Source organism: Pinus tabuliformis, chromosome Q, assembly GCF_031772625.1.
Source record: "Pinus tabuliformis cultivar Carrire ecotype Pingquan chromosome Q, CPIR1, whole genome shotgun sequence".
Classification (NCBI taxonomy): domain Eukaryota; kingdom Viridiplantae; phylum Streptophyta; class Pinopsida; order Pinales; family Pinaceae; genus Pinus; species Pinus tabuliformis.
In genome coordinates this window covers 440,678,687-440,706,567 of record NC_142296.1, presented here as the reverse complement: position 1 = coordinate 440,706,567, position 27,881 = coordinate 440,678,687, and the positions used below count along the sequence as shown (strand labels likewise).

At 40.8% G+C, this 27,881-nt stretch overlaps 1 protein-coding gene across 5 annotated transcripts in view; it reads right to left on the bottom strand.

Moving 5' to 3' along the window:
• The window catches only part of LOC149220110 (ARM repeat superfamily protein), a 276,511-nt gene that overhangs the window by 185,331 nt on the left and 63,299 nt on the right, over nt 1-27,881 (bottom strand). For all 5 annotated transcript variants that reach the window (XM_089384660.1, XM_089384657.1, XM_089384656.1 and 2 more), the window contains 5 exons: nt 22,572-22,759; nt 22,143-22,416; nt 21,995-22,062; nt 21,828-21,897; nt 21,310-21,684 (listed from right to left, as the gene is read on the bottom strand). In XM_089384660.1, coding sequence (XP_089240786.1) covers nt 21,310-21,684; nt 21,828-21,897; nt 21,995-22,062; nt 22,143-22,416; nt 22,572-22,759 — 975 coding nt within the window. The remainder of the gene's footprint in view (nt 1-21,309; nt 21,685-21,827; nt 21,898-21,994; nt 22,063-22,142; nt 22,417-22,571; nt 22,760-27,881) is intronic.

Genomic DNA, 27,881 nt, shown 5'->3' with positions numbered 1-27,881 from the left:
TCAAAAGAAGATCATTTTTTATCTCAGTAATCCTCATGAAGTAGGATTGAATATCTTCATTTCTTCCTTTCTTTATATCCTTCAGCTTATTCTTGAGGAAAAGAATTTGATTTGCATTGTTAGATTTGAACATGCCAACCAACCTGTCATATATCTCCTTTGAAGTGTTCAAATCGGAAATGTAAGCAACTAAATGCTTATGAATAGAATCCCTGATGATCTTCTTGGCTTTGACTTCACCCTTCTTGTACTTGGTCTTAGCAGCAGTCGGTGCATTAGAAGGAGGTTCTGAAATCTTTCCCTGCACATAATCCATCACATCTTGTTCTTCTAATGTCAAATCAAGAGACATCTTCCATGCATGATAATCAGACTTATCATGAAGCTTATCATCAGACTTGAAGTAGGATGTGGAAGCCATTGAATCTTGTCTTTGATCAGTGATTGCTCCTCTTGGTGATTGCTCTTCTCACTCTTGCTTGGGCTTTGTCTTCACCTCAGCTCTGATACCATGTTAATTTTAGGATAACAATGGTATGTTCTATGCTTAGAGCAATTTTACTTCAATTTCTTTATTAGCCCAATATCAATATCCAGTTTAGCAATCACATCATCATGATAGTAAAATGTAGATAGAACATAAACAATAACAGTAGAAGACAAGTCAACACGAGGACACAAGATATGGCACCAGTGAGGGACAAACCCCAATGTGGGGAAACCCTTGATCAATTCTTCTTATAATTCTTCAAAAGTTCAACACATAGAGAGAGTACAATTTACAATATTCACTTGCCCAATCTGATTAGTCAAAATAGCAGAAACAGAAAGTCAACACGGGTCAACAACGCTGAAATAGACCTCCAAAACATCTCGGTCAACCTTGGTAAACCCGGCCTCCAACTGCAAGATAATGCAGCTCAAAACCATATGAAAATAACTAGTCAAACTTGGTCAACAAAAGCCAATGCAACAACCAGAACTAGGGCAATCAACGTTGGGGTCAAACAGCCTCGATTTTTGTGCCCAGAATTGTGGCCTGCCCAAACAGAGGTCTCCCTCACAAAACCGCAGCCAAATAGGGTCAACGCTGTTCAAAGTCAACTCCCTGAAATTTCGGTCAAATCTGGTCAACGCAACAGCTATAAAAACCAGTCTTCCTTTCGCACGTGTGGAGAGAGGTTCCCAGAAATTCGTACCCAATCAAGATGAGAGAAAGAAAGATGAATGAGAGTGATGTCAAAATGAGGAGGCGGCTCCTTGTATTTATATGCAACGTTGAAGGCTGGAGGAGGCTAATTTGTTGGCTAGCCGATCTTGATAAGTTGTCCATAATCAAAATAAATTCATAACTTCATCTGTACATGTCAGAATGGGATGATCTTTAAATCAATCCTACAACTCTCGAAGAGAGGAATCCAAGAAAATATGAGTTGCCTCATATGAGTTGTCCAATGTGAAGTTTGGCCCTATTTTCCAAATTTAACACTCCCTCTCAACTAGCGAGAACTTCACCTGCCAAACTGTCTGACAATTTGTACCATCACTATCTCTGCTCTGCTCTGCTGAACTATGAAGAAAGAAGAAATGATCAAGAATGTATCATACCATTCTCCACTGACCTGAAGTGAGTCTCCAATAATAGAGTGTGTCATACCACTCTTAACCGACCCGAAGTCAGTTTCCATTTATCCCAGATCAATATCAACATCCTAGCATAGGGAGTACGGTAGTACACGATGCGTCCATCGGTAGTATTGTGGTCCCTATCCTCATTTCCCTACTCATCGGCCAGATGAGAGGTACTTCCCATGAGTCCTGGACTGCATGTGTAGGATGTGCTGGCAGGAGAAGGCGAACCACTCATCTTGCTCATATGCCATAGGAGAAGGTGAACCACTCATCCTACTCATATACCATAGGAGAAGGTGAACCACTCATCTTATGCATATGCCACCACGGGGTATCATAGAGGAAGGTGAACCACTCACCCTGTACATCGCGCACCAACAGGGGAAGGTGAACCACTCACCCTATTGTCGATCATCGCTCCAAGAAGTACCCCAAACCCCCCAGAGCTTCCAGTGCTCAACATCCATCTCATAAGGGACCCTCATAGGAGGGTCTCTACACAACTCTAAGTCATTCACGAAAGGTTAAGAATTTGACCTTCCCCAGGGGCTTTGTAAGAATATCGACGACCTGATCATTAGTCCCAATGTGTTGGAGCCTTATTGCTCCCCGTTGTACCATATCCCGGATAAAGTGGTACTTGATATCAATATGCTTGGAGCAGTCATGAAACACGGGATTCTCCAAAAGACGAATCCCACTCTGGTTGTCGCAAAAGATCACGATGGTATCTAGCACATGTCCAAACAACTCACTAAAGAGCTTCCTCAACCAAACAACTTCACAGGAGGCCAAACTAGCAGCAATGTATTCAGCCTCAGCAGTGCTCAAGGCAACCGACTTCTGCTTCCTGCTCATCCATGATATCAAAGCAGAACCTAGAGAGAAGCAACATCCAGATGTGCTTTTACGATCCACCACACTGCCAGCCCAGTCTGCATCAAAGTAACCATGGAGCCTCACATTCCCAACAGTGTATCTCAGTCCATAAGTGATTGTGCCTCGAAGATATCTCAAGAGATTCTTGGCAGCAATCCAATGTATGTGATGAGGCTCGACCATAAACTGGCTCAATGTATTCACTGCAAAACATATGTCCGAACAGGAGTTCACCAAGAACATCAGGGCCCCCACGAGTTGACGATACTCAGAAGGATTTCCCAAATCAGGCCCAGTAGCACTTCCGCATAACTTCTTGAAGTTAAGTTCCATCGGAGTAGTCACAGACTTGCAATCCACCATCCCAAATCTTTCAAATATCTTCACAATATACTTTCCTTGAGAAAGGAAAATCTCGCCTGCCTTTTACCAGAGCTCCAACCCTAGGAAGTAATGCATCAGTCCTAGGTCCATCACCTCGAATTCGGAATCCAACTCCCTCTTACATTGATGAATAAGAGGGTTTGCACCTGTCAGAAAGAGATCGTCCACATAGAGTACCAGGATGAGAGGTCTATCATTCTCAACCTTAAAGTAAAGGTTCGGATCAGCGTCACTTCTTGTAAAACCCAGTTTCATTAGATAGCTATCAATCATCTCATACAAAGCCCGGGTGCTTGCTTCAACCCATAGAGGGCTTTCTTCAGCCTGCATACATGTGTTTGACTATCTTGAACTTCGAACCCCTTACGTTGTTCTATATAGACTTCCTCCTTGAGTGAACCATGCAAGAAGGCAATCTTGACATCCATCTGGTGAAGATTCGATCCTTGCGAGGCAGCAAGGGCTATAATCGAACGAATGGTGGTATAGCAGACAATGGGTGCAAATATCTCATCATAATCTACGCCTTCCTTTTGAGATAAGCCTCGAGCTACGAATCTGACCTTGAACTTTTCAGCACTTCCATCAACTCCATGCTTGATCTTGAAGAGCCATTTCAAGGTGACAACAGATTTGTCCTTGGGTCTAGGGACCACATCCCGGACATCATTCCTCATAATCGACTCATACTCTTCATTCATTGCATCCTTCCAAACTTGGTGTTTGGCAGCGTCTTCAAATGTGCAAGGCTAAGATTGAATAAAAGTGCTCATTGCAGTTAAGTACCCTTGGTACCTATTCGGCTTCTTGTTTTCACGAAATTTCCACCCTAGGTGCAACATGTCTCTCGGCATCTTCGAGAACCCCCTAAGCCATGAGGGTCTCCTTTTTTAGGAGAGATCATGAGGGGTGGATCAATGGGATCCATTGGTCCTTCAGCATCGGGCATCTGCTCTTCCTGCAGTACTCCCTGCTTTCCAGAATCTACTTCTTTGTCCTTCCTTGGAAGAGGAAGGCTACTAATCTTCCCAAGGGCAGCATCCTCATTGAAAGTAACATCATGACTTATCTGCACTACTCTTTGACCAGGCACATAGATTCTATATGCCTTAGAAGTTTCATTGTAGCCAGCAAATGTTCCTTTCTTTCCAAAAGCATCCAATATGCTTCTCTTTTCTTTCAGCACATGAAAATATAGGGGGCTACCAAATATTCTAAAGTGAGAAACATCAGGTTTCTTACTGGTGAAAACTTCTTCAAGAGTCTTGGAGTCCAACGCTTGATGAGGGCATCTATTTTGAACATACATGGCAGTGTTTGCAGCTTCGGCCCATAAGAACTTTGGAAGGCTTTGACCTACAATAATCTTTGAACTCATTTGATTCATATTCGATTCCATTATCGGTCCTCAATATTTTGATCTTCTTCCCGTTTTGATTTTCGACCAAAGATTTGAAAGAACAGAACCATGAGAATACTTCGTCCTTCTTCTTCAAGAAATATATCCAAGTCTTGCGAGAGAAATCATCTATAAAGGTTGCATAATATAAGTATCCTCCCAATGAGTTCACGGGCATTGCACCAGATAGATCAGAATGAATCAATTGCAATATGTCAGTAGTCTTGCTATCACTTGAGGGGAATGGTCCCCTTGTATGCTTTCCTTCAACACACCCCTGACAAACACCTTCATGTTCAACTTTAAATTCGGGCATACCTGTCACCATCTTCCTTGCATCGAGTAGAGCCTTATAATGTAGATGAGCAAACCTTCGGTGCCATAATTCGGATTGAAGTGATGTGTCGCAAGACATAGCTCCCAACGGGTTTCCCCCAACTTGATATAGGCTACCAACCCTGAAGCCAAATGTAAATGCATCTTTGAAATTTTTGTTCCACACGCGTACCTTTCCATCGATGAAAGCCACCTTGAATCCTTTGTCCTCCATCGCCAAGATAGATACCAGGTTCTTCTTTAGATCAAGTACATATAGTACGTCTTGAAGATGAATGGTGTTACCTTGATTCAATTGAAGAGTAACATTCCCAAATCCCTTCATGGGATAGGAGGCATTGTCTCCAAGGATAATTTCTAGATTTGCATCCCTTTCAATCAGATTTGAAAGAGCTTCCTTATACCCGGTAAAGTGCCTTGAGGCACCACTACCAATCAACCAATTTCCCAAAGATATAATTATTTTTGCTTGTTGTGGTGTTTCTTGATCTCTTGGAAGGGCGAACATTTCCTTGATGAGAAGCAGGAGCACTCCTTTTTCCTTGGTTGTTGAATCTGCCATTCCTTTGATTGTTGTTGCCCCTGAAATTGTTGTTGTTGTGATTGTCATCATCATGAGGTGTATCCCTTCTATTGGGACACTCCCTAGGATAGTGACCAAACTTGTTGCAAATGAAGCATCTTCCCTTCCTTCCATTTTTGAAACCCTGCCTTCTTTGACTTTGCTTCTTTGAACCTACATTGTTCTTCCTTTTAGCATGAGCGGAGAATGCGGTAGGATTATTCCTATTCAAAGGCATCTCCAATTCCATCATCCTTGTTTCTTCTTGAGAACATCTAGACAACAATTCTTCAAAACCTGGAATCTGTCCTTATTGAGAATAGTGGTGTTGAACAGATGCCATTTGGGAGGAAGACCTCCAAGGGCAATGAGAGTGAGCTCCCTGTCAACGATAGCTTCACCAATCGAAAGAAGATCACTTTTTATCTCGGTAATCCTCATGAAGTAGGATTGAATATCTTCACCTTTTCCCTTCTTTATATCCTCCAGCTTGTTATTGAGGAAAAGAATTTGATTTGCATTGCTAGATTTGAACATGCGAACCAACCTCTCATATATCTCCTTTGAAGTGTTCAAATCGAAACATAAGCAACTAAATTCTTATGAATAGAATCCCTGATGATCTTCTTGGCTTTGACTTCACCCTTCTGGTACTTGGTCCTAGCAGCAGCAGCCAGTGCATTAGAAGGAGGTTCTGAAATCTTTCCTTGCGCATAATCCATCACATCTTGCTCTTCTAATGTCAAACCAAGAGACATCTTCCATGCATGATAATCAGACTTATCATGAAGCTGATCATCAGACTTGAAGTAGGATGTGGAAGCCATTGAATCTTGTCTTTGATCAATGATTGCTCCTCTTGGTGATTGTTCCTCTTGGTGATTGCTCTTCTCACTCTTGCTTAGGCTTTGTCTTCACCTCACTTGTGATACCATGTTAATTTTAGGATAACAATGGTATGTTATATGCTTAGAGCAATTTTACTTCAATTTCTTTATTAGCCCAATATCAATATCCAGTTCAGCAATCACATCATCGTGATAGTAAAATCTAGATAAAACATAAATAATAACAGTCGAAGACAAGCTAACATAAGAGGACACAAGATATGGCACCAGCGAGGGACAAACCCCAATGTGGGGAAACCCTTGATCAATTCTTCTTATAATTCTTCAAAAGTTCAACACATAGAGAGAGTACAATTTACAATATTCACTTGCCCAATCTGATTAGTCAAAATAGCAGAAACGGAAAGCCCTAACCAGAAAGTCAACACGGGTCAACAAGGCTAAAATAGACCTCCAAAATAGCTCGATCAACCTTGGTAAACCTGGCCTCCAACTGCAAGATAATGCAACACAAAACAGTCCAAAAATAACCAGTCAAAGCTGGTCAAAAAAAGTCAACGCAGCAACCAAAACTAGGGCAGTCAACGCTAGGGTCAAACAGCATTGATTTTTGTGCCCAAAATTGCAACCTGCCCAACAGAAGTCTCCCTCACAAAACCGAAGTCAAATAGGGTCAACGTTGGTCAAAGTCATCCTCTTGAAATTTCAATCAAATCTGGTCAACGCAGCAGCTAGAAAAAACAGTCTTCCCTTCGCACGTGTGGAGAGAGAGAGGTGCCCAAAAATCCTTACCCAATCAAGATGAGAGAGAGAAAGATGAATGAGAGTGATGTCAAAATGAGAAGGATGCTCCTTGTATGTATATGCAACGTTGAACGCTGGAGGAGGTTAATTTGATCGCTGGTCGACCTTGACAATTTGTCCATAATCAAAATAAATTCATAACTTCATTTGTACATGTCAGAATGGGATGATCTTTGGATCAATCCTACACCTCTCGGAGAGAGGAATCCAAGAGAAATATGAGCTGCCTCATATGAGTTGTCCAATGTGAAGTTTGGCCCTAGTTGCCAAATTTAACAAAAAATATATGTAAAGCAGTAAATGATACTACGAGTTGAATAGCAGCTTCATGACATTCTTTCTGTTCTTATGATTGTTATAGTTGTTCTATCTTCTCTCCCAATTATTTGAGCCATATGTGCATTCAATCTTTCTTTTGTACTTCGTTTCATTGTCATTAACAATTACCCAAGTCTAAACCTGACATTTCAGTTGAAAGTTACACTCATCATTTTTCAAATTATTGCCAGGTTTGGAATTTAACAAGGGAGGAATGCAGTCTAGTTGGTGACAACAACTAGCCCAAGAGAACATGTGGAGATGTGAAGTTGTATGTCTCATAAATTGATAGTTTTTTCGACAGAATACAAACTCAAATTAAATTTAAAAGATCTTCTCCTTAAATTTATCTTACGACTTTAATAAAGTTTTTTAATTTTGCCTATGTTCAAAAACCCTCACTGTCAATTGTACCACTTCACTGCCTCTGATCCATAACCAATACAATTCTTTTCACTCTGAAACCCAAGTAGTAGTCCTTCAATATTGCCTATTCATCAAGCAATAGCACTCATTCAAAGTAGAGTTGGAATTTCTAAGTCTATCCATTAGAAATTCTTCCTATACTATCTAATTTATTTCTTCCTACTTGTTCAGTTACTTAACAAGTTATTTACCATGTAAATACTGAAAATAAATACAAGTACAGTATCAACACATACAGGTCATCAACTGAAAGAAACAAGCACACAAGCGACATCGTTGTTTTTGGACTAATGTCCTTGGAAAAACCCAATGCGGGAAACCGGTGCAGCTATCAGAGGGTTTTATTATTAAGCAGTTTCAGAATACAATCTAGGTGCCAGAAATGGCTCACCCAACAGAGAATGCCCTCGACAGTAGTACCTCTCAGTCGAAAACAGATATTTCAACTAAATTACCAGAGGAACGATCCCACAGCAACACTGCAACACTTTTGTTGTTCTTTGTCACTCGGATAGGGACTACGTCACCCTATCCAACTCTCCAACCCCAATCTGCCCCAGAAAATCTCCCAGCGTCAACCTCTAGGGTCTATGTCAGCCTCTCTGGCCCAGCGTCAACCCAGCATTAGCCTCTAGGGTCTGCGTCAGCCTCTTTGGCCCAACGTCAACCCACCATCAGCCACTCAGGGATCTGCGTCAGCCTGTGGAGCCTCTGCGTCTCCCACGCTGGCCCTCCTCAGGCTCTGTGCAGCTCCTGGCTACCTCTGCGTGACATCTGGCTGCCTCTGCGTCAACCGTCTCCCGGCGTCTGCATTGATGCTCCCAATACTATCTATGCCTCTCTGCCACTGTATTCACTGCCCCTCAGCTACAACTTTATCACTCCTTCGATTTCCTCAGCAAGCCCTACCCCAGAAAATCGAATTCTTGATCAACTCGGTGTTTACTCCAACTGACCCTCAAGCCTCTTCTTATACTTTTCTCGTTGACGACTCAATGGCCGAGATTAAGTCCCGAATCAACGGCTAAGATTAGATCTGGCTTGATCCATGACTTTTGGACCATTCTAACTTAGTTTTATATTAATTCACATTAATATTTTATTTTCCCTAAGTTTAGACTTACGAACTCCATTAAAAATATTAATTATTTTAATATCTCCCAAATTGGTTAGATTCTGACCAAACCATTTCTGAGTCTTGGAGATCTCATGTGCTTTAGCCTCTCCACCAATTTTCATAGCTAGAGCACATCCAATGCTACCCCAAATCAACACTCCCTCTTAGCGAGGATTGAGCTCTACTAATACTCCTCACTGAGTGTCACCCTAATCATCCGGCATCGGTCCCTGTGCCGATGCTAGGCCTACTACCCAACATCCTCTGCACTGCTGCATCATGTACTGCTACCCATGGCCCTGCCACTGCCACTGTTGCATCTGTACAGCAGCTCCCTCTACATCTGTGCTACTGCCCATGGCCCTGCCACTACCACTGCTGCATCTGCACTGCATCCCCTCTCATCATGCTGCACCGTGCTGCTCATAGCACTGCCACTACTAACTGCTTCACTGCAATTTAGTTACTGAGAAGTAAGTAACTGATCCTCCCAACTCTGACATCTTTGTCAGGCTAGAAACACTCCCGATGTTGAAGCTCCCTCTCTCATTGACAAGTGCTCCCTCTACAGACCTTTGCACTGCTGCAACAACTCCATGCCTCTCGCGTTGTTGCCTCACGCTGTCCTAGGACTCCTGCACTATAGCCCTCTCTATTTGTTAAAATTGGCAACTAGGGCCAAACTCCATGTGGGTTATCTTATTAATGGCAGTTGATATTTTTCTTGGGTCCCTCTCATCGAGAGGTGTAGGATTGATCTAAAGATCATCTGATTCCGATAAGTATTCATGGAGATATGAATTTATTAGTGTTATGGGACAATTCGTCAAGGTCAGCGAGCAACCAAATAAACCCCACTTTGCTCAATGTTTTAGTATAAATAAAGGTGGCCTTCAAAGTCATCTCAACACACTTGGGATCTCTTCCTCTCTACTTGTCTTTGGGTGTTAGTAGGAGGAGAGATCCTAAGGGATAACACTACCCTTATCTAGAGGAAGTGCCCTAGGCCCTAACGCAGCCCTATGGAGAGTCCCTAACGCAGCCCTATGGAGAAGCCCTACGCTGCCATAACGCAACCCTATGGAGAGGTCCTAACGCAGCCCTATGGAGAAGCCCTACGCTGCCCTAACGCAGCTCTATGGAGAGGCGCTAACGCAGCCCTATGGAGAAGCCCTATGCTGCCCCAACGTAGCCCTATGGAGAGGCCCTAACGTAGCCCTACGCTGCCCTAACGCAGCCCTATGGAGAGGTCCTAACGCAGCCCTATGGCGAGGCCCTATGCTGCCCTATGGAGAGGCCCTACGCTGCCCTATGGAGAAGCCCATACACTGCCCTAAGGGTTGTATGGATATACCCTAGCTGCAGCAAGCCTAGAAGAGAACAGCGTGGAGTTAGGAGGCTATTCCAGGAGGCCGAGGAGCTGTTGAAGAGGGCCACAGCTAAGGGACAGCTTGCTGTAGCAAGCCGCAGTTGTGGAGGGCTATTCTGGCCACATTTTGAAGGCTGTTAGGACTGTTGTTAGAATGCCCTAACCAGTCCAGCAATGCAGCAAACAGAGAAGCCCCAAAACAGTGATTATGATACATTGAAGCAGCATGATGTTGGAAGCAGCATGATGATGATATATTGCAGCAGCATGTTGATGAATGCTGCAGCATGATGGGTACAACGATGAAGTGTATCATAGCATAATGAGGGGCAGCACAATGGTGAGGTGCAGCAGTATGATATAGCAAGTTCATGGTGCTGCAAGTATTGGGACAGCAGCATGATACTTAGTGCAGCAAGCATGTATTGGTACAGCAGCATGCAAGGGACAGCAAACTAGTATTGGGACAGCAGCATGATACTTAGTGCAGCAAGCATGTATTGGTACAGCAGCATGCAAGGGACAGCAAACTAGTATTAGGACAGCAGCATAATACTTAGTGCAGCAAGCATGTATTGGTACAGCAGCATACAAGGGACAGCAGCATGATACTTAATGCAGCAAGTACAGCTAGCATGCAACAGCAAGCATACTAAGGACAAAAAGCATGCTAGGGACAACAAGCAAGCAAGGAACAGCAAGCAAAAAAGGTGCAGCCAGCACATAGGTCAGTATGGCAACATGGTGCAGCAATGGCACACGATGCAGTACAGTGATGAGTACAGTCATGATTAATGAAGCATGATGAGATGCAGCATAGTGATGATGGGTGCAGCACGGTGAGGTGCAACATGATGATGAAATGCAGCACAACAATAGGTGAAGGAGTCACCTTGGAGAATTAGTTGAAGCAGCATGTCTTCAACTAATCTCATGTATCATCTTCTTAGAGATGATCCATGCTCTTATCTAGATAAGTCAAAGTTTTGATTTCTATTGCAAATGTATTATCTCTCTCTCTGCTGAACTATTGAAGAACATATAAGAAGAATTGATCAAGGGTTTCCCCACATTAAGGTTTGTCCCTGGCTAGCGCCACATCTTGTGTCCTCTTGTCTTGGCTTGTCTTCTGCGATTTATATTTATGTTCTATCTGCAGTTTACTTTAATGCTGATGTGATTGCTAATCTGGAAAAGGTATTGAGCTAACTGTGAAAATTGAAATAAATTGCTCTAGCATAGAACATACCTAAAATTAACACTATCACTCCATCTGCATCTGTCTCTACCGACATCCACCAATCCTGCTACTCATCTTCAGGGCTCCCGTAGCCAGGTATAATCCAAGAGGTTGGGTACCTCGAGGATCCTGCCCCTCATTGCCTATAATCCATCTGGCTACAGCTCAATGTCTCCCCACCTCCTCTCGAGGTGCATGAGCACTCATGGCATAGTCATCATCAGTCTCCACTTCCTTCTCCACCTTAGCCGATGTAGCCTTGGTCTCAGAAGTCTCTCCCTTTCTCTTCTTCCTAGGACACTGGTTCGCATAGTGACCCAGTTCCCCACAATGGAAGCACTTGACCTTGGAGAGGTCCTTCTTTCTTTTCCCCTACTGTCCCGCAAATGCGAGAGCCGCATCTTCTTCTTCCTCCTTCTTAATTTTGACCCCTTTTCTGCTACTCTCTACTTTGGACGACCGTTTGATCTCTTCTTGACGAAGAGCCGCCCACAGTTCCTCCCAATCTGGAAGGCTCGCCCTGCCCAGTATGCTCTGGACAAATACCTCCCAATCCTCTGAGACTGCATTCAATGCGCTCCTCACCATCAGTACCTGATCCGATGTGGCCCCTATGGAAGTTAACTGATCACGGATCTCCTTCAATCCACCGAGGAAGACATCTATTTGCTCTCCCTTCTGCATCTAATATGACCGCAACTGATTTTCAAGTAACATCCTCCTCTACACAGAAGTATACTGGTACAATTTCTTCAGGGCCTCCCACATCTCATTTGTCGTCTCCTTCTCGGCAATGTGTAGCGCCACATGATCCTTGACACCATCAATGATGATGCACTTTGCCCTGGCCATTGCCTCCTCGTACTTGTCATTTTCAGTTGGGTCAACCGAGATCGCTATCATTTTCAAGGCAAAGTGTTTGATGCGATACATGTCTAGAATGGACAAGATCCTGGCCTTCCAGACTATGAAGTTTGAAGCTCCGTCCAGTCTATCCTGATCTCTTAGCCCATTCAATGCCATTTCACTACTCCTCTTTCGACTCTTTCAATTCTCTCCACTTCCCGTCTGGAAGTTCTTGGTTTGACTCCCTCTAAGCCTCGATTTCCCTTCTGGAAATCCCTCTGCCAATCCTCGACAACAACTCCCTCCTCCTTGGTCTTGCCCTATTAGGTATTGTTCTGACCAAAGCACCCCACCAGCTTCACTCCGCAACTTACCCATAGCCTCCTATGCCCCAGCAGTCTGAAGGTTAGAGCCTCTAGGCTCTGCGCAATCCCGGCACCGGCACAATCTGCACCTCCTGGCCACAGCGTCGATCCTTCCTGGCTGAGAAAGATGATCGGGCACTGCGTAGGTCAGGTCTGCTCCTCTCTGCCTCAGCGCTGATCCTCCTCCTAGCTCGAACTGATGACGCAGGCTCTCTGCATCACCCCTTCCTTGCTGCTTTATACTAGGAACAACTTTTGTCACTCGAGACAGTTATTTCTGTTGTTGCTGCTCCGCTCGGTTGATGCCTTCAATTATCCTGTGATCTGCAACCACCCTTTGATACCATGTTGGAATTTCTAAGTCTATCCATTAGAAATTCTTCTTGTACTATCTGATTTATTTCTTCCTACTTGTTCAGTTACTTAACAAGTTATTTACCATGTAAATATTGAAAATAAATACAAGTACAGTATCAACACATAGAGATAAATCAACTGAAAGAAACAAGCACACAAGTGACACTGTTGTTTTCGAACTAATGTCCCCGGAAAAACCCAATGCAGGAAAATCGGTTCAGCTATTAGAGGGTTTTATTATTAAGCAGTTTCAGAATACAATCTGGGTGCCAAAAATGCCTCACCCAACAGAGAATGCCCTCGACAGTAGTACCTCTTAGTCGGAGACAGATATTCCGGCTAAATCACTGGAGGAACGATCCCACAGCAACACTGCAGCAGTTTTGTTGCTCTCTGTCACCCTAATAGGGACTGCATCACCTTATCTAGCTCCCCAACTCCAATCTGCCCCACGAAATCTCTTTGTATCAACCTCTCTGGCCCAGCGTCAGCTATCGGGGCTCTGCATCAACCTCTGGAGCCTTTGCGTCTCCCACGCTGGCCCTCCTCAGGCTCTACGCAACTCCTCGCTGCCTCTGCGTGGCCTCTACCTACCTCTGCGTCAACCCTCTCCCAGCTTCTGCGCTGATGCTCCCAATAATATCTCTGCCTCTCTACTATTGTATTCACTGCCCCTCAGCGGCAACTCTGATCACTCCTTCGATTTCCTCAGCAAGCCCTGCCCCAGAAAATCGAATTCTTGATCAGCTCGGTGTTTCCTCCAACTGACTCTCAAGCCTCTTCTTATACTTTTCTCATTGACGATTCAATGGCCGAGATTAAGTCCCTAATCAAGGGCTAAGATTAGGTTTGGCTTGATCCATGAATTTTGGAACATTCTAACTCAGTTTTATATTAATTCACATTAATATTTTATTTTTCCTAAGTTTAAACTTAGGAACTCCATTAAAAATATTAATTCTTTTAATATCTCCCAAACTGGTTAGATTCTGATCAAACCATTTTTGGGTCTTGGAGATCTCATGTGCTTTAGCCTCACCACCAATTTTCGTGGCTAGAGAACATCCAATGCTACCCCAAATCAACAAGTAGCATATGTCATGTCCTTTCAACACTTACCAACATAAGACCTTTCTCTGCTCAAACCCTAGTAGCATAATGATTTAATTTGTTCTCTCAAATTAAATCAGATTGATCTAAAATCGAGTCCAAACACCCTCAAAGTATTCATAACCATACAACAAATTGGATCATTTTAGGGTTTGCTTCTACAAATTTTTCAGTCTCCAACAATGCTACAATTTTGACAGTCACCTTAATCATTCGACAGAATACAAACTCAAATTAAATTTAAAAGATTTTCTCCTTAAATTTCTCTTACGACTTTAATAAAGTCTGTTAATTTTGCCTCTGTTCAAAAACCCTCACTGTCAATTGTACCACTTCACTGCCTTTGATCCATAACCAATACAATTCTTTTCACTCTGAAACCCAAGTAGTAGTCCTTCAATATTGCCTATTCATCAAGCAATATCACTCTCATTCAAAGTAGTGTTGGAATTTCTAAATCTATCCGTTAGAAATTCTTCCTGTAATATCTAATTTATTTCTTCCTACTTGTTCAGTTACTTAACAAGTTATTTACCATGTAAATACTGAAAATAAATACAAGTTGAAGCGAACAAAGTTCCTTCTTAAGATTAATTACTCCAGAATACTTGGAATATAAAGATATCCATGAGGATACAAATATTATATTAAATATATGAATAAGAATAAGATGATTTACAATGAGAACGAGAGGCTTGCTTATATATGTGGCAAGAGTCTCTTCATGAAGAGTCATGTCTCATTTAGACATGCCTCTTCAGCCTAATTACTAGTTTAACTAATCATTATTTATGATTATTACTGTTTACATTATTTACATATATTTTATTCGTTACATTGCCTCCTTCCTCAAAAAGCTTTGTCCTCAAAGCTTGTCGATGAAAAAGGTTTGATTTCTTTTTCGGCTTCAAAAGTCTTTGTCTCGGAAGAGTCATCTTCGTTGATACCAGCTAATATGATTTTCTAAGTGACAAACAAAATTGTTGCACTGAGAAGGGATCAGACCATCCCAGATTAATCTTCTGCATAGTATTCTGATCACTGGAATTTTGTAACGACTTGTTAGCATAAGACGGAATTGATTTTACGTCATTATTCTTTGAAACACCAATTTGTTGTTTCTGGTCTGAATGGTTCAGATATGAAGCATGGTTGATTCGGATGCCGATATGGGACTTTCCCTTATTGGGCATGTGGCAATTTTTAGATTTCCTTCTGGCGAAGATGTTGTTAAGTTGGTTATGGAACATTTACTGGGGATGTTTACTGTCTGAACTGCAACATCTAAGTTTGTATTTTCCTCAACTTTCTTGTCTTCTTCTTGAGTTGTGATATTCACTGGATCGGTATTCATTGTTTTGTCATCAACTTGATTTCCTACATTTGATGCTTTCTTCTCGATAAGTTGGTGTACCTTGTTTTCTAACGACGTCTTATCCTTCTTAAGTTTCTTAATTTGCGTCAGTAATTTTTCACTATGGTTTTTAAGTCGAGGAACTTCTTCATTTTTGTCAACAGTGATTTTGTCAATTTCATTTTGCATATTTTGTAATACTTTTTTACCTTCTTGAGAAATTACTTTTGAAATATCCGATATATCTTCTAGAGTTACTAAATTTGGTTTCAACATAACATCTTGGAGTGTTATTTTCTTCTTCTTGTAAGAAAATGTTAAGAACTTTTTTTTTGTATTTAAGATGACAAATCCTAGAGTTTCCATCCAGGGTGATCCCAAAACAATGTCACTATTGTCAAGAAATAAGGTTTTCACGGTGAATTGCGAGGTAAAAGTGTAATCTCCAATACTTAGGTGTAGATTGTTTATGTCATATTGTTTGTCATATTCGCCATAAATATTCTTTTCAACTATATTTGATTTAGGAATCACCAATTGGTTAGCACATTTAGGACTAACATAATTACTTTTTTCAGCAGGACTGATAGAGATTATGATATCTCTTCCTGCGAGTGATCCTTTGATTTTAAATAGTGTATCAACACATTTACTAAAGGTTTTAGAAAATCTTCCCTCTTTCATTTCTGAACTACACTCAATTTCTTTATCGTCAACGGTTGACTCCATTTTTACTTTGTTAAGATGAACTTGGGATTTTTTTTTATTTTTTTTATTTTTTTATAAGTAGTTCCTTTTATAAAACTTCACTACTTTGTTACTTCTTTGAATCTCAGAATTCACCTTTATGTTTTCTTTTTTTAATCTTCCCTTTTTTTATTTATAATCTTTTCTATTTTTCCCGAATAGCCTTGTTAAACTCTTTTGAATTAACCTTCCTCCAAAATGGAATTAAAAGTTTAAGATGAGTGGGCATGACATTACAGGTGGGTAATTAACGTAACAGCACGAATTGTAAAAATTTATGATGAGAGGTATATTTTTTATTTTATATAATGATATATATATAACACAAGACTATTATAGAACAAAATGTGATTATGTTAATGGTTCTTATTTTCAATTAACGGATGTGTACGGCTATCCAAAAGGTGCGAGGTTGATGGTGTCTATACGAATAGTGTTGTGCAATGTAATAATGATAGGGCAGCGTAATTAAGTCTGACTGGTAGCGGATGGCACAGTACAGTGGTCAGCGAATAGTTTGATGATTGTTGTAGAGAGTGATGATAGGGCAGCGGGGTATGGGTGACGGAGGGAGCTGTGGTAGTGCCACAACAGTGGCAGGGTGAGGTTGCTCGACGGCCGCAGTTTTTCCTTGCGGCTAGTGTTTGTTTATAACTTTATATAAATATATATTTTTTTCGTAACTCTCTTTTTTTCTCTAATATTTTTTTTTAATGGTCAAAGGCCTGATTGGTGATAGGGAGAAACTCCAACTTTTTGCAGCGAAACGCTTCAACTTGACGACAACAATGTTGACGAAATCTTGAAGGCCAAGGGCCTAGATCAAAGAGCATGGCTCTATGCAGCGGTGAAGATGCCAAAGGATCAATTGCTCCGATACCAAATGAAGCGAACAAAGTTCCTTCTTAAGATTAATTACTCCAGAAGACTTGGAATATAAAGATATCCATGAGGACACAAAAATTATATTAAATATATGAATAAGAATAAGATGATTTACAATGAGAATGAGAGACTTGCTTATATATCAAGCAAGTGTCTCTTCATGAAGGGTCATGTCTCATTTAGACATGCCTCTTCAGCTTAATTACTAGTTTAACTAATCATTATTTATGATTATTATTGTTTACATTATTTATATATATTTTATTCGTTACACAAGTACAGTATCAACACATACAGATCATCAACTGAAAGAAACAAGCACACAAGTGACATCGTTGTTTTTGGACTAATGTCCCCGGAAAAACCCAATGCGGGAAAACTGGTGCAACTATCAGAAGGTTTTATTATTAAGCAATTTCAAAATACAATCTGGGTGCCAGAAATGGCTCACCCAACAGAGAATGCCCTCGACAGTAGTACCTCTCAGTCGAAGACAGATATTCCGGCTAAATCACCAGAGGAATGATCCCACAACAACACTGCAGCACTTATGTTGCTCTCTGTCACCCTGATAGGGACTGTGTCATCCTATCCATCTCTCCAGCTCCAATTTGCCCCACGAAATCTCTCAGCATCAGCCTCTAGGGTCTACGTCAGCCTCTAGGGTCTGCATCAGCCTCTCTGGCCCAGCGTCAGCCTATTTGGCCCAGTGTCAGTCTCTAGAGCCTCTGCGTCTCCCACGCTGGCCCTCCTCAAGCTCTGCGTAGCTCTTGGCTGCTTCTGCGTGGCCTTTGGCTACCCCTACATCAACCCTCTCCCAACTTCTGTGTTGATGCTCCCGGTACTATCTCTGCTTCTTTACTACTGTATTCACTGCCCCTCAATTGCAACTCTTATCAATCCTTCGATTTCCTCGGCAAGCCCTGCCCCAGAAAATCGAATTCTTGATCAACTCGATGTTTCCTCCAACTGACCCTCAAGCCTCTTGTACTTTTCCCGTTGACAATTCAATGGCCAAGATTAAGTCCCTAATCAACGGCTAAGATTATATCTGGCTTGATCCATGACTTTTGGACCATTCTAACTCAGTTTTATATTAATTCACATTAATATTTTATTTTTCCTAAGTTTAGACTTAGGAACTCTATTAAAAATATTAATTATTTTAATATCTCCAAAACCAGTTAGATTCTGACCAAACCATTTCTGGGTCTTGGAGATCTCATGTGCTTTAGCCTCTCCACCAATTTTTGTGGCTAGAGCACATCCAATGCTACCCCAAATCAACAAGTAGCATATGTCTTGTCCTTTCAACACTTTTCAACATAAGACCTTTCTTTGCGCAAACCCTAGTAGCATAATGATTTAATTTGCTCTCTCTCAAACATGGTATTAATGGCTCTCTATCATCTCTTTCATCTAGAATTCAGATTGATCTAAAACCGAGTCCAAACACCCTCAAAGTATTCATAACCATACAACAAATTGGATCATTTCAGGGCTTGCTTCTACAAATTTTTCAGTCTCCAACAATGCTACAATTTTGACAGTCACTTTAATCATTCGACAGAATACAAACTCAAATTAAATTTAAAAGATTTTCTCCTTAAATTTCTCTTATGACTTATTTGAAAGGGGGGACCACATTAACCTCAACAAAGCCACATAACTGATTTCGAAATCAACCGATACACTATGCTCACCTCAATCATGCCATATGACAATTCATCTCCTGCTACAGTCATAAGATTTAGCATGCATAGTCAACGTGTCACACGATAATGCTCTGGAATCAATTTCAATGTCCATTGGTGTCAAACAGTATGGTAATATACATTTGATTGACAGGTCATGTGCGACGGGGGTATTGTGGTTTGCAAGCACCAGATATGGAACGACATTCATCGCACTGCTCAGGTCATGCAAATACGCCCTCAACGTGCTCTGCTACAAATTCCCTTTTGATTGACACACTAATCACTCTAAAAATGACATCCATAGGCATGTTTTCTCTTTAATTACATTACACAGTTGCCATCAATCAAATCTCACTTCACACAGGTAACCATTCATCATATCAAGACCATGCCAAATCCCACGCACTATGCACAATATAATTGCATGAACTGTTTCATATTACATATCCTTAGACCTTACAACTCGCAATGTTGATGCTAGCAATTTCATGTTGTAGGAGCAAAGTGAAACAGTTCTTTGTTGACAACGAACTTGTTAGACAAGCACAATTTTCAACTCAAACTCATGCCATGAATAGATCATATAATAACCAGCGCATGAAAGTATCAAGCTGTATCAAATAAAACATCAGTGGCAATCTGTTATAGCGATAAAGATATATAGGCAAGCTCATGTGAAACATTAAACTGTCCATCGATGTAAGGCATGTTCCAATATGCACAGAGCATTTCATAAACCCATTGAATGCCACAGAAAGGTCATTGATGTTGCTTGAAAAATTTGGCCTCAAACATGCTTCACGGATCTGTACATGAGACTTTTCCTATGCCATAGAATTTGCTCCAAATTTTAGTCATACAGACTTTTGGAGTTCACTCCAGTTGAGGTCTTGATTTACAGTACGTGTTAAGGTCAAGTATGATTGGAATTAGCTTCAGTTAACCACAGAGAATACTTGAATATGTCTCTAAAGCTTGATCAAAATTAGAACCTGATCCCATATGTTCAGATGTGAAGGCCGAATAGATCTACAATATATGTATGTGCCCTAGCCAATTCGAAGCGTATTCCTCCAGAAATACAATTGCTCCAGGAATCTGCATTCTCAACAGGGTTGTAGACCAGTGCGTAATGCTCCACATATTTTTGACAAATGGTGCTTCACCATTTAAAAAGGAGTAGCCATGATTCTGAGGCAGAGCCGAGAATGATAGCATATGACTGAAGCTTTTAGAGATACCTGCACAAACATTTTAATACTCAACGAATCCCGTCAATAACCTTATAAAAGAGTGAAACCTCGAATTATCAGATGTTAAGATGCTACTCCAAAGGCCGAGATGTTCAGACAAGAAGAACTTGGAGCCTTTCTTAACTACTATTCCACAGAGCAGAGACGAACAGAGCCTTAAGACTAATTCAATCCTCTCGTTGCTGCTCCACAGATTCGAGAGAATAATTTCTTAAATTACTGAGAAGATCTGTGTTAGATTGATATGTCAAATTTTGCAAGAGTCAAATTTCAGAGCCAATCTTGAACAGGGGAGCGAACTTCCTGCAACCCATCCCAAGAGTCAAATCATACACCAAAGAGACACAACCAAGCCAAACCTTGACCTCTCAAAATAATTTCAAGAACTCCACGATGTCGCAGATGTATCCCAAGATTCACCCTTGAAATCATACATTTGAAAGAGACATGAATACCTTTATATAGATTGTACAGACCTCTTATGAGAGCTAACTGAAATGAGGGATTTTGAAGGGAAGGTAATTCAAATTAAAATTTGAATTTTGGCTTGATCCCTTATTTAACTTTGGACTGACTTGAGGAAGCTCTTTCTTTTTTTTTGAAACCCAAATAAAATATCTAATTTAATTCTCTAAAGAAAGATCATTTTGGCTTCATGATTTTTCAACTAATAAACACCTGCCACATCATCAAATTTTGAGAACCTTGACCAACAAATGGGTTTTGACTTTGGGAACCCTGACCAACAAATGGATGCACCATCTTTGACTAAGCATATCTCTCAAACTTTGAGGGTCCACGAAGTACTCCACATATCAACAGAATCAGCATGACGAGAATAATCTAATGACAATGGTCCTGAGCCCAAAATCCCTGATCTTCATCCCCAAATGCTTCAACAAGTACAGGGCTTTTGGGGTTTTCCAAGGGCTTTGACCAATGGGGATTCCAATTGATGACAAATATTAAGAGCGTTCAATCACTGATGTTGGCATCAATGACAACACCATTCAACAGTATGTCTCCTTTGCAACAAAAAAATGGCACAAATTCACGGTGGACCAAAAAAGCATTCCATTCATAATGTTTATTGAATAATGCACAACTGTTTCAAACCTTTTCAAGGATAATTTTTATCATCTCTGCTGTCTTATGGAGGTTAGGACCATTTTTTACAAATGCCCATATTTTTTAGTGTTATTTTGTCTATAATTATTAATAAATTTCCTTAAAGACCAAGTGTCTGGCATAATTTGAGGTACAAAATCTCCAAATTACCCTCTACACATTTTAAGTTTCATATCATTTAGCTATTGACATCTAGCTGCCATCATTAACATCAGTAAATTATCAAGATATGAATGAATATCCTGATTCCTACCTGTATGCATAAAATGGCAGCTGTTCTGGCCTTGGAACATTTGAAGCGGTCTCCATCCCTTAAAGAGCCATCAGTATCACTAAGGTCAGAATCTGATGAAAAACCCCGAGTTACAGAAACCTCAGGCTGCACAGACCCATTGATCTCTCCATTTGTTGCTGTTTGGTGTGCTGCTGACTTAGTCCTATTGCGCAAATGAGGTGGACGGTAACGGCCAGAATCATTCTTTCTTGAAGCTACCACTTCTCTACCAGTACTCAAATCTGATTTATGGTCACAACTACCTCTAACTAGATTGGAAACAGGAAATATACATGAACTGTAAATCAACCCATAAGTAAAAAACATCCCCAATGCTGCCACAAAACCTGGCACCTGTAACATAAAATAAGCTTTAGCATTTAAGAATACATCAAAAAACAGAAACAAAATGCATACCAGTGAAAACTAACTATCAGATAGATCTAATCTGGAAGCAGCAAAGGCTATTGTCGCTGGAACACTGCCAATGGTCTTACATGCTCTGCAACAGGGCCTTTTGAGTCTGACAACACCAACTGCAGACAATGAAGAACAGCAGCATAGTACCTGTGAACCCGTGTAAAGAGTATTCAGAAAATCTCTACTTTTGCTCAAGTAAAGCTTTCCTGAACTCCTCAAAAATAACAATCATATGTAAGTTTACCTGGACATGACATTGTCTTCTTCCAGGTGGCATTTTGATGCCAGGAAATCCATCACTTTCCTCAGGGCCTAAGTCAATTAATATATTAGTTCTTGAGGCAATTATACATGCCAGGTAATGTTTGACAGTGTGTCACAACTATCCTTACCTCAATTGTTAATTTCCATGTTTCTCTTGACACTACAGACCCAGCCCGAGCAAAAAGGTTGCCTATGGCAACAAAAACCAATGTCTGGAGCTCAATTTCATTTTCCACATTCTGACTCTTCAAATAGTTTTTTGCAGGTTGCACTTTTTTAATGTTTTCCCATGAAGTGGATGACACCTCAAGATTCCGGTATGACAGTAAGCATAGAAGAAAATCCAAAGTAAATGTAACATCTGAAGGAGACATATTCCCTCCATTTTCATGTATAACATGCCTGTCAAAATAAATGATAATTAGACTACCAGTCGAGTACAAGAAAAACTAAAAAGTAGTTAAATATAAAATAAATTGCGTCATTTCTAAGACAAGGTAAATCCAACAACAAGACAAAATTAAGACAGGACAAAGATATTGCAATGAAGATCTCACGTAAGGACTTGCAATGCCTCCACTGCCATTTTATTTCTGCTACCATTACTCATAGCATCTTTCAGAACGATTGAATTACTCCAAGCTGCTTCATGGCAAGACTCTATAATCCTTTGAAGAAAACTGACCATCGTAACAAGAGATGATGATTTCAACTCGAGCTGTGAACGGCAACTCAATTCAAGGATCTACAGAAAACAAGGGCAACAGTTAGTATATTTCGTTTCTTAATGAGCCTAGTAATTGAAAAACTGTCTTGCTTGAAATTGTCAGCATCTGAAAGGGAGGCTTCATAGCAATAAAACTATTAAAAGGGGTAGTTCTGCCAACATCTTCGGTTCCGTTAGAAATATCCAAGACTATCTACAACAAGAAGTTCAGGAAACATTTTCAACCCCTAATCATTCATATATGCAAACTAGATTTTCCATGTTATTGTTTGTGTTAGGGTATAAATATGAAAATATAGAATATATTGAGTGGATCATATATAAGTCACTTAGTGTGTTAGTGACAGGGAAGCAGAGGAGAGAGAGGTAAAGAGCCTACAGGACCAGACCTAAAATGTTTCAAGGAAATGCTGCCCAAGAGCTGTGATCTACTGTCATGGGAAGAGTATAATATCCCTTAAGGTAAAATTGCCCTTAGGGTTCGGAAAGAGCACATGACAAGTTTTGTAATCTACAATATACTTTCAATTTTTGCAACCAGAGACAATATTGAAATGCAATAAGATAGTGTAGCCATGTATCCAACAGTTCATTCACATGAAACCAACTCAGCAATACATAAGGAGTTTAGATCCACAGTCCTCCCAATTCCACACTACAGTCCAAATAGACAACAATTGCTTATGACAAACCCTACTGTCCTAGTATCCTTAATCTGATCTTGCACCCAGCTTCAGTATTTTCTGCCTCCTGCTGTTTTTTGATGCCACAGACTCGCCCAGAGATGATCAGAAGCCCAGATCAAGCCTCAGTCTCAAAGTCAAGACCATCAGATTCCTGGTTGCCTCAGGAAACCCCCTAGCAGTGTCCTTCCATACTCAGATTACACTTCACTGTTTATCCAGAGATGCCCATGTAGGCCTCGCTGCCCAGATCAGACTTCCAAAGTGGTTATGCTGCTACAATCGACCCTCCAACAGGATCTGCCACTTCAATTGGCTACTCAACAAAGCGGGCTGCTATCCCAGATTGCCCTTGGAAGGGTTCTGATGAACAATTGATCCTTCAAGAAGGTTCCGCTTGCTCAAATTAATCCACAGACAGGGTCCACTGCCACCATAGGGATTTATTCAAGCCTTCCGTTGTCACATATGTATAAACAAACCTCAGGCCGAACTTCAGGAGACTACGCTGTCACAGATTTAGTTTTACAGTGCTGCGCTATCATTTGAAGATGGGCTGCTGCCTCAGAACTGGCCTCAGAACTACTTCAGTGCCCCAAAGATTTCTCCTATAGACCAATCCACTGCCTCAGAGGACTCTTTAAGGCAGAATGCATGCATCAGTTAGGGTTTCAGGGCTGTTGAGAACCTTGTTTCCCTTGTAATTGCCTTAACAGGCTTATGCTGCCACAGAAAGGGCTGCCTGCTGCCCAGATATGACCTTCATTACCCTGGAATTGTCTTGGACAGACCTCGGTGTTACAGAACTGCTCCTGAGTTGCTCAGACCAATCAATCCACAGAAGTTCTTCCTTGATTGCCAAAAGCGAATGAAAGATGTCTCAGAAAATTATGCCAAACAGAGTAGAGAGAAGGTATTGGCTAGGGTGGAATCTTTCACCACCAAAACCAATCAGAAAGAAAGGGGTCATAAAACCCTCCAAGAGCCTCAGCTCACAAATCAGAAATATCAACAATCCATGACGAGAATATGATTCTCCTCTCTCCTATTTATAGATTCCCTTGGGGTCTCTTCTCTTAATTTTAATTTGAGGGGTTAACAAGTTTCCCTCCATTTTGCCCCAAATTTGGCTTCTTTCACAAGTTTTCCTCCAATTACCCCATTTTACCCAATGTTACGCCAAATAACATTGAATAATGGGTTCCCCCTTTATAAATGACTATAGCCTGCAGGGTTGGATAGACTAGTTCATCCTTCCTTGGGCAATTTAATTAGAAGAGGACATCACAGTCCCCCTTCTCAAATTTATTGCCCTCAAGCAATTGCAAATTCAGGTGCTGCAAAATTTGTTCTCCTTCCCATGTCATATTCTTTATACAGTCATACTGGTGGATAACGATCAATATATTGAAATATTGTGTTTTGTACTCATCGATACGCTTGGCTTGCACATCAAACATTGCATAAATGCTAACCTTTATGCCACTTATTCCTTCTATATACTGAGCTAATCTACTCTTGTCCATTTGATGAATCTTTCTCCATTCATTTTGTAGTTTCGGATTGTCTGCATGGTCACGTAAGCCACATAGAAGGTCCAAGCCATTAATCCATGCATCTGTACCAAACCACTTTGTGATAACATCCCATAAACAAGGATTACCAACTGCCAGCCATCGTCGCTGACTAACACCATTTGTTTTAGATTGAAACTTGTCTGACCAAACGTAATAGGAGTTTGTGAAAACTTTGGTCCGAAGTATTTCTAAGTGGAATTAGGTCTTCTTTCCGCAATCCTCAGTCTAACAAGCTTAGGGCAGGTAATTTAAGGCTTTTTATGTTTCACTACATGAAGCACAGATGTCCCATTATATTGAGATGTTTGAGATGCCAAGCTATTGGATTTGAGCAAGCTAGAACTCTGACAACCTTCATCCTGACAGAGCTCCTCATTCGAACCATTTATCTTCGAATTCATATCACTACTAGTCTGTTTCATTCCTTTTGCAGAAGTAATGAGGTCCCTCTCGCCAGATTCACTGCCCATCTCTTCGTGCCTAGGCATTCTTGTACAGTCAGTTGTGGTATAAGTTTCCGAAGCCAGTCCCAGAATGCTCCCTCTGTCTGTTGTTGTATCAGCTGCAGTGTTTACTGTGTAACTGCAAACTGTAACAGATATAATATTCTCTTGAAGTATTGTATCTGAAGAAATTCATTCTGAGCTGGTACCTTCAGATCCCAGAAAATGTGCATAATTCATATCAACATAATTGCCAAGTTCTCTATAGCCATGTTATGAATCAGACTCAAACTGTTGTTTATTTGTTTTATTTTCTGTGACTTGACTATTATAGTGTTACACTCATCAAAGTGCATCAGAATTCCAGTAGATCTCTTTTCTATGCTTCCCATACCCACAACACTATTCACACCACCTAGGCCCATGTGTGCAACACCTCCTTGAGGGCCACCACTGGTAGGCATACCAACACCACTCATATTGTTCACACCATTTACATTCCCTAACCCCATTGATTCAGAAGAATCCATGCCCCCTGGAAGCATCATCTTCCTCTGCAATTGCTATTGCTGGTGTTGTACATTCAGTAAGGGTTGTGAACTCGAAGGCTGTTGAGTCTTGAGATAAGGGGGATTGTGGTAAATACATTTGTTGCTGCACATTCAACTGTGGTTGTTGATTTAGCTGTTGTTAGGAATTAATTTGATGTAACTAATTACTTAGTTGTTGGTTGAGATAGAGGCTCTATCCAGGTACACCACCCATACAAGATGTTACAATTTTTGGAGGACCCATCCCTGTACCTGCAGCTCTCTGTAAGGAACTCATGTTGCCTCTAACTTGAGCTTGTCCCAGCATTGACAAACTTACTGAGTTATGAGTTTGATTACCCACAGTTTACAAATATTCCTTGCATATTTTCATATAGATTTCTTATGGAAGAATTTCCAATTGGACCTGGACATCCTCTACCTTGAACCATGCATTTTAGCTGTAAATGTTGCTACTGCTTTTGGATTCATGGTCCCAGATCAATTTGCTATAGGGTCTGGCAATCTGGCCTCAACAGATATGTCAAATTTGGCCCAGTAATATCCCATGAACTCAGTCTTAACAATTTGCAAACTCGTCCCCTGATAACTGCAATAATTTTGGCCCTTGTGAGTTAGGGTTTTCAGCCAGCAAATATTATAGGTTCTGTCCAATTAAATCCACGAATTTGGCTTTCACCACTCAAGAAATTTCGGCTCCAGCAAAGATTAATTCAGTCAATGCAAGAACAACAAATTCGTCTTTAGCAAATGGGTAATCATCGTTTTGGGAAACCCCTCAGATTTGGCCCTCACGAACTGTAGGATTCAGCCTCAATAATTTCAATAATTTACTGCCCTGTCTTCTCTATTAAATCGGCCCAGTCATCCCCATATATTCAGCCTGGAAAACCTTGATAATTTAAGCAACTCAGCCTCAATAATTTAAGAGCTCAACCTCTACAACTAGATGATTTCGACCTCAACCAAAATTAATCTCGACCCCTGCACAATACATTGAAAAATTTTGTCCTCCTAAATTAATTTCTTTGGCCACGAGATCGCCCTGCAAATAATAATTGGCTAGGGTGTGTCTTTCAACACCAAAACCAATGATCTTCAGCTAGGGCGTGTCTTTCAACATCGAAACTGGAAAATATTGTTGAGAATTGGGTAGGGCAAAGATTAATTTGAATTCTCTTACATGATTACTACTTGTGTAACTCTTCTGGTATTATCATTGTCCTTTATTATTATTTATGTGCAATACATCAAATAGCAATCAAAAACAATAAGAGCAGTGACACAATGATTAGGCTTCAAGCCAGGGCTAAAACCTCTCCCTCTTGGAGAGGAAAACCCGAAAGCAATTCTTCTTATGTATTTTCAATTGAAAAGTACCATTACCAAGACACTGACCCTTGACTTCAGTATGCCTTCAAAACCTTGTCACTTTCCTATGTTACCCTTCTCGGCCTCTCCTAATTCAATCCTTCTTTTTTGCATTGTACTGTACTTGTTCCTTTGACTATGCTTAGAGAAACTCAGTCTCTATTTCGGTAGCCCTAAACAAGGTACTCTTTCTCGACTCTCTTCAATATACTGTCAATACTTTTCTGCACCCTTTAAGTTACACCTTGAATCCAAGGTTGAGCTCTATAAGTGCCTCGACTCTTTAGTATCAGATCACAGTTCCCTTTTTGAGTAGATTCCTCCTTCGCATTCCTGTCTTCGGACTTAGCTCAGAAAGCAATTCCTTTCTTCGCACTTTTTCACATAACTGAACTCGGTGGATGAGAACCAAAACAGTGGTATATTTATCCTTCTTTCCTTCGTTGTCTTCCTCTATTATTTCGTTCTTTTTGTGGTCCTTCAATAGCACTGTAATCACAGAACTTCTCCGAACT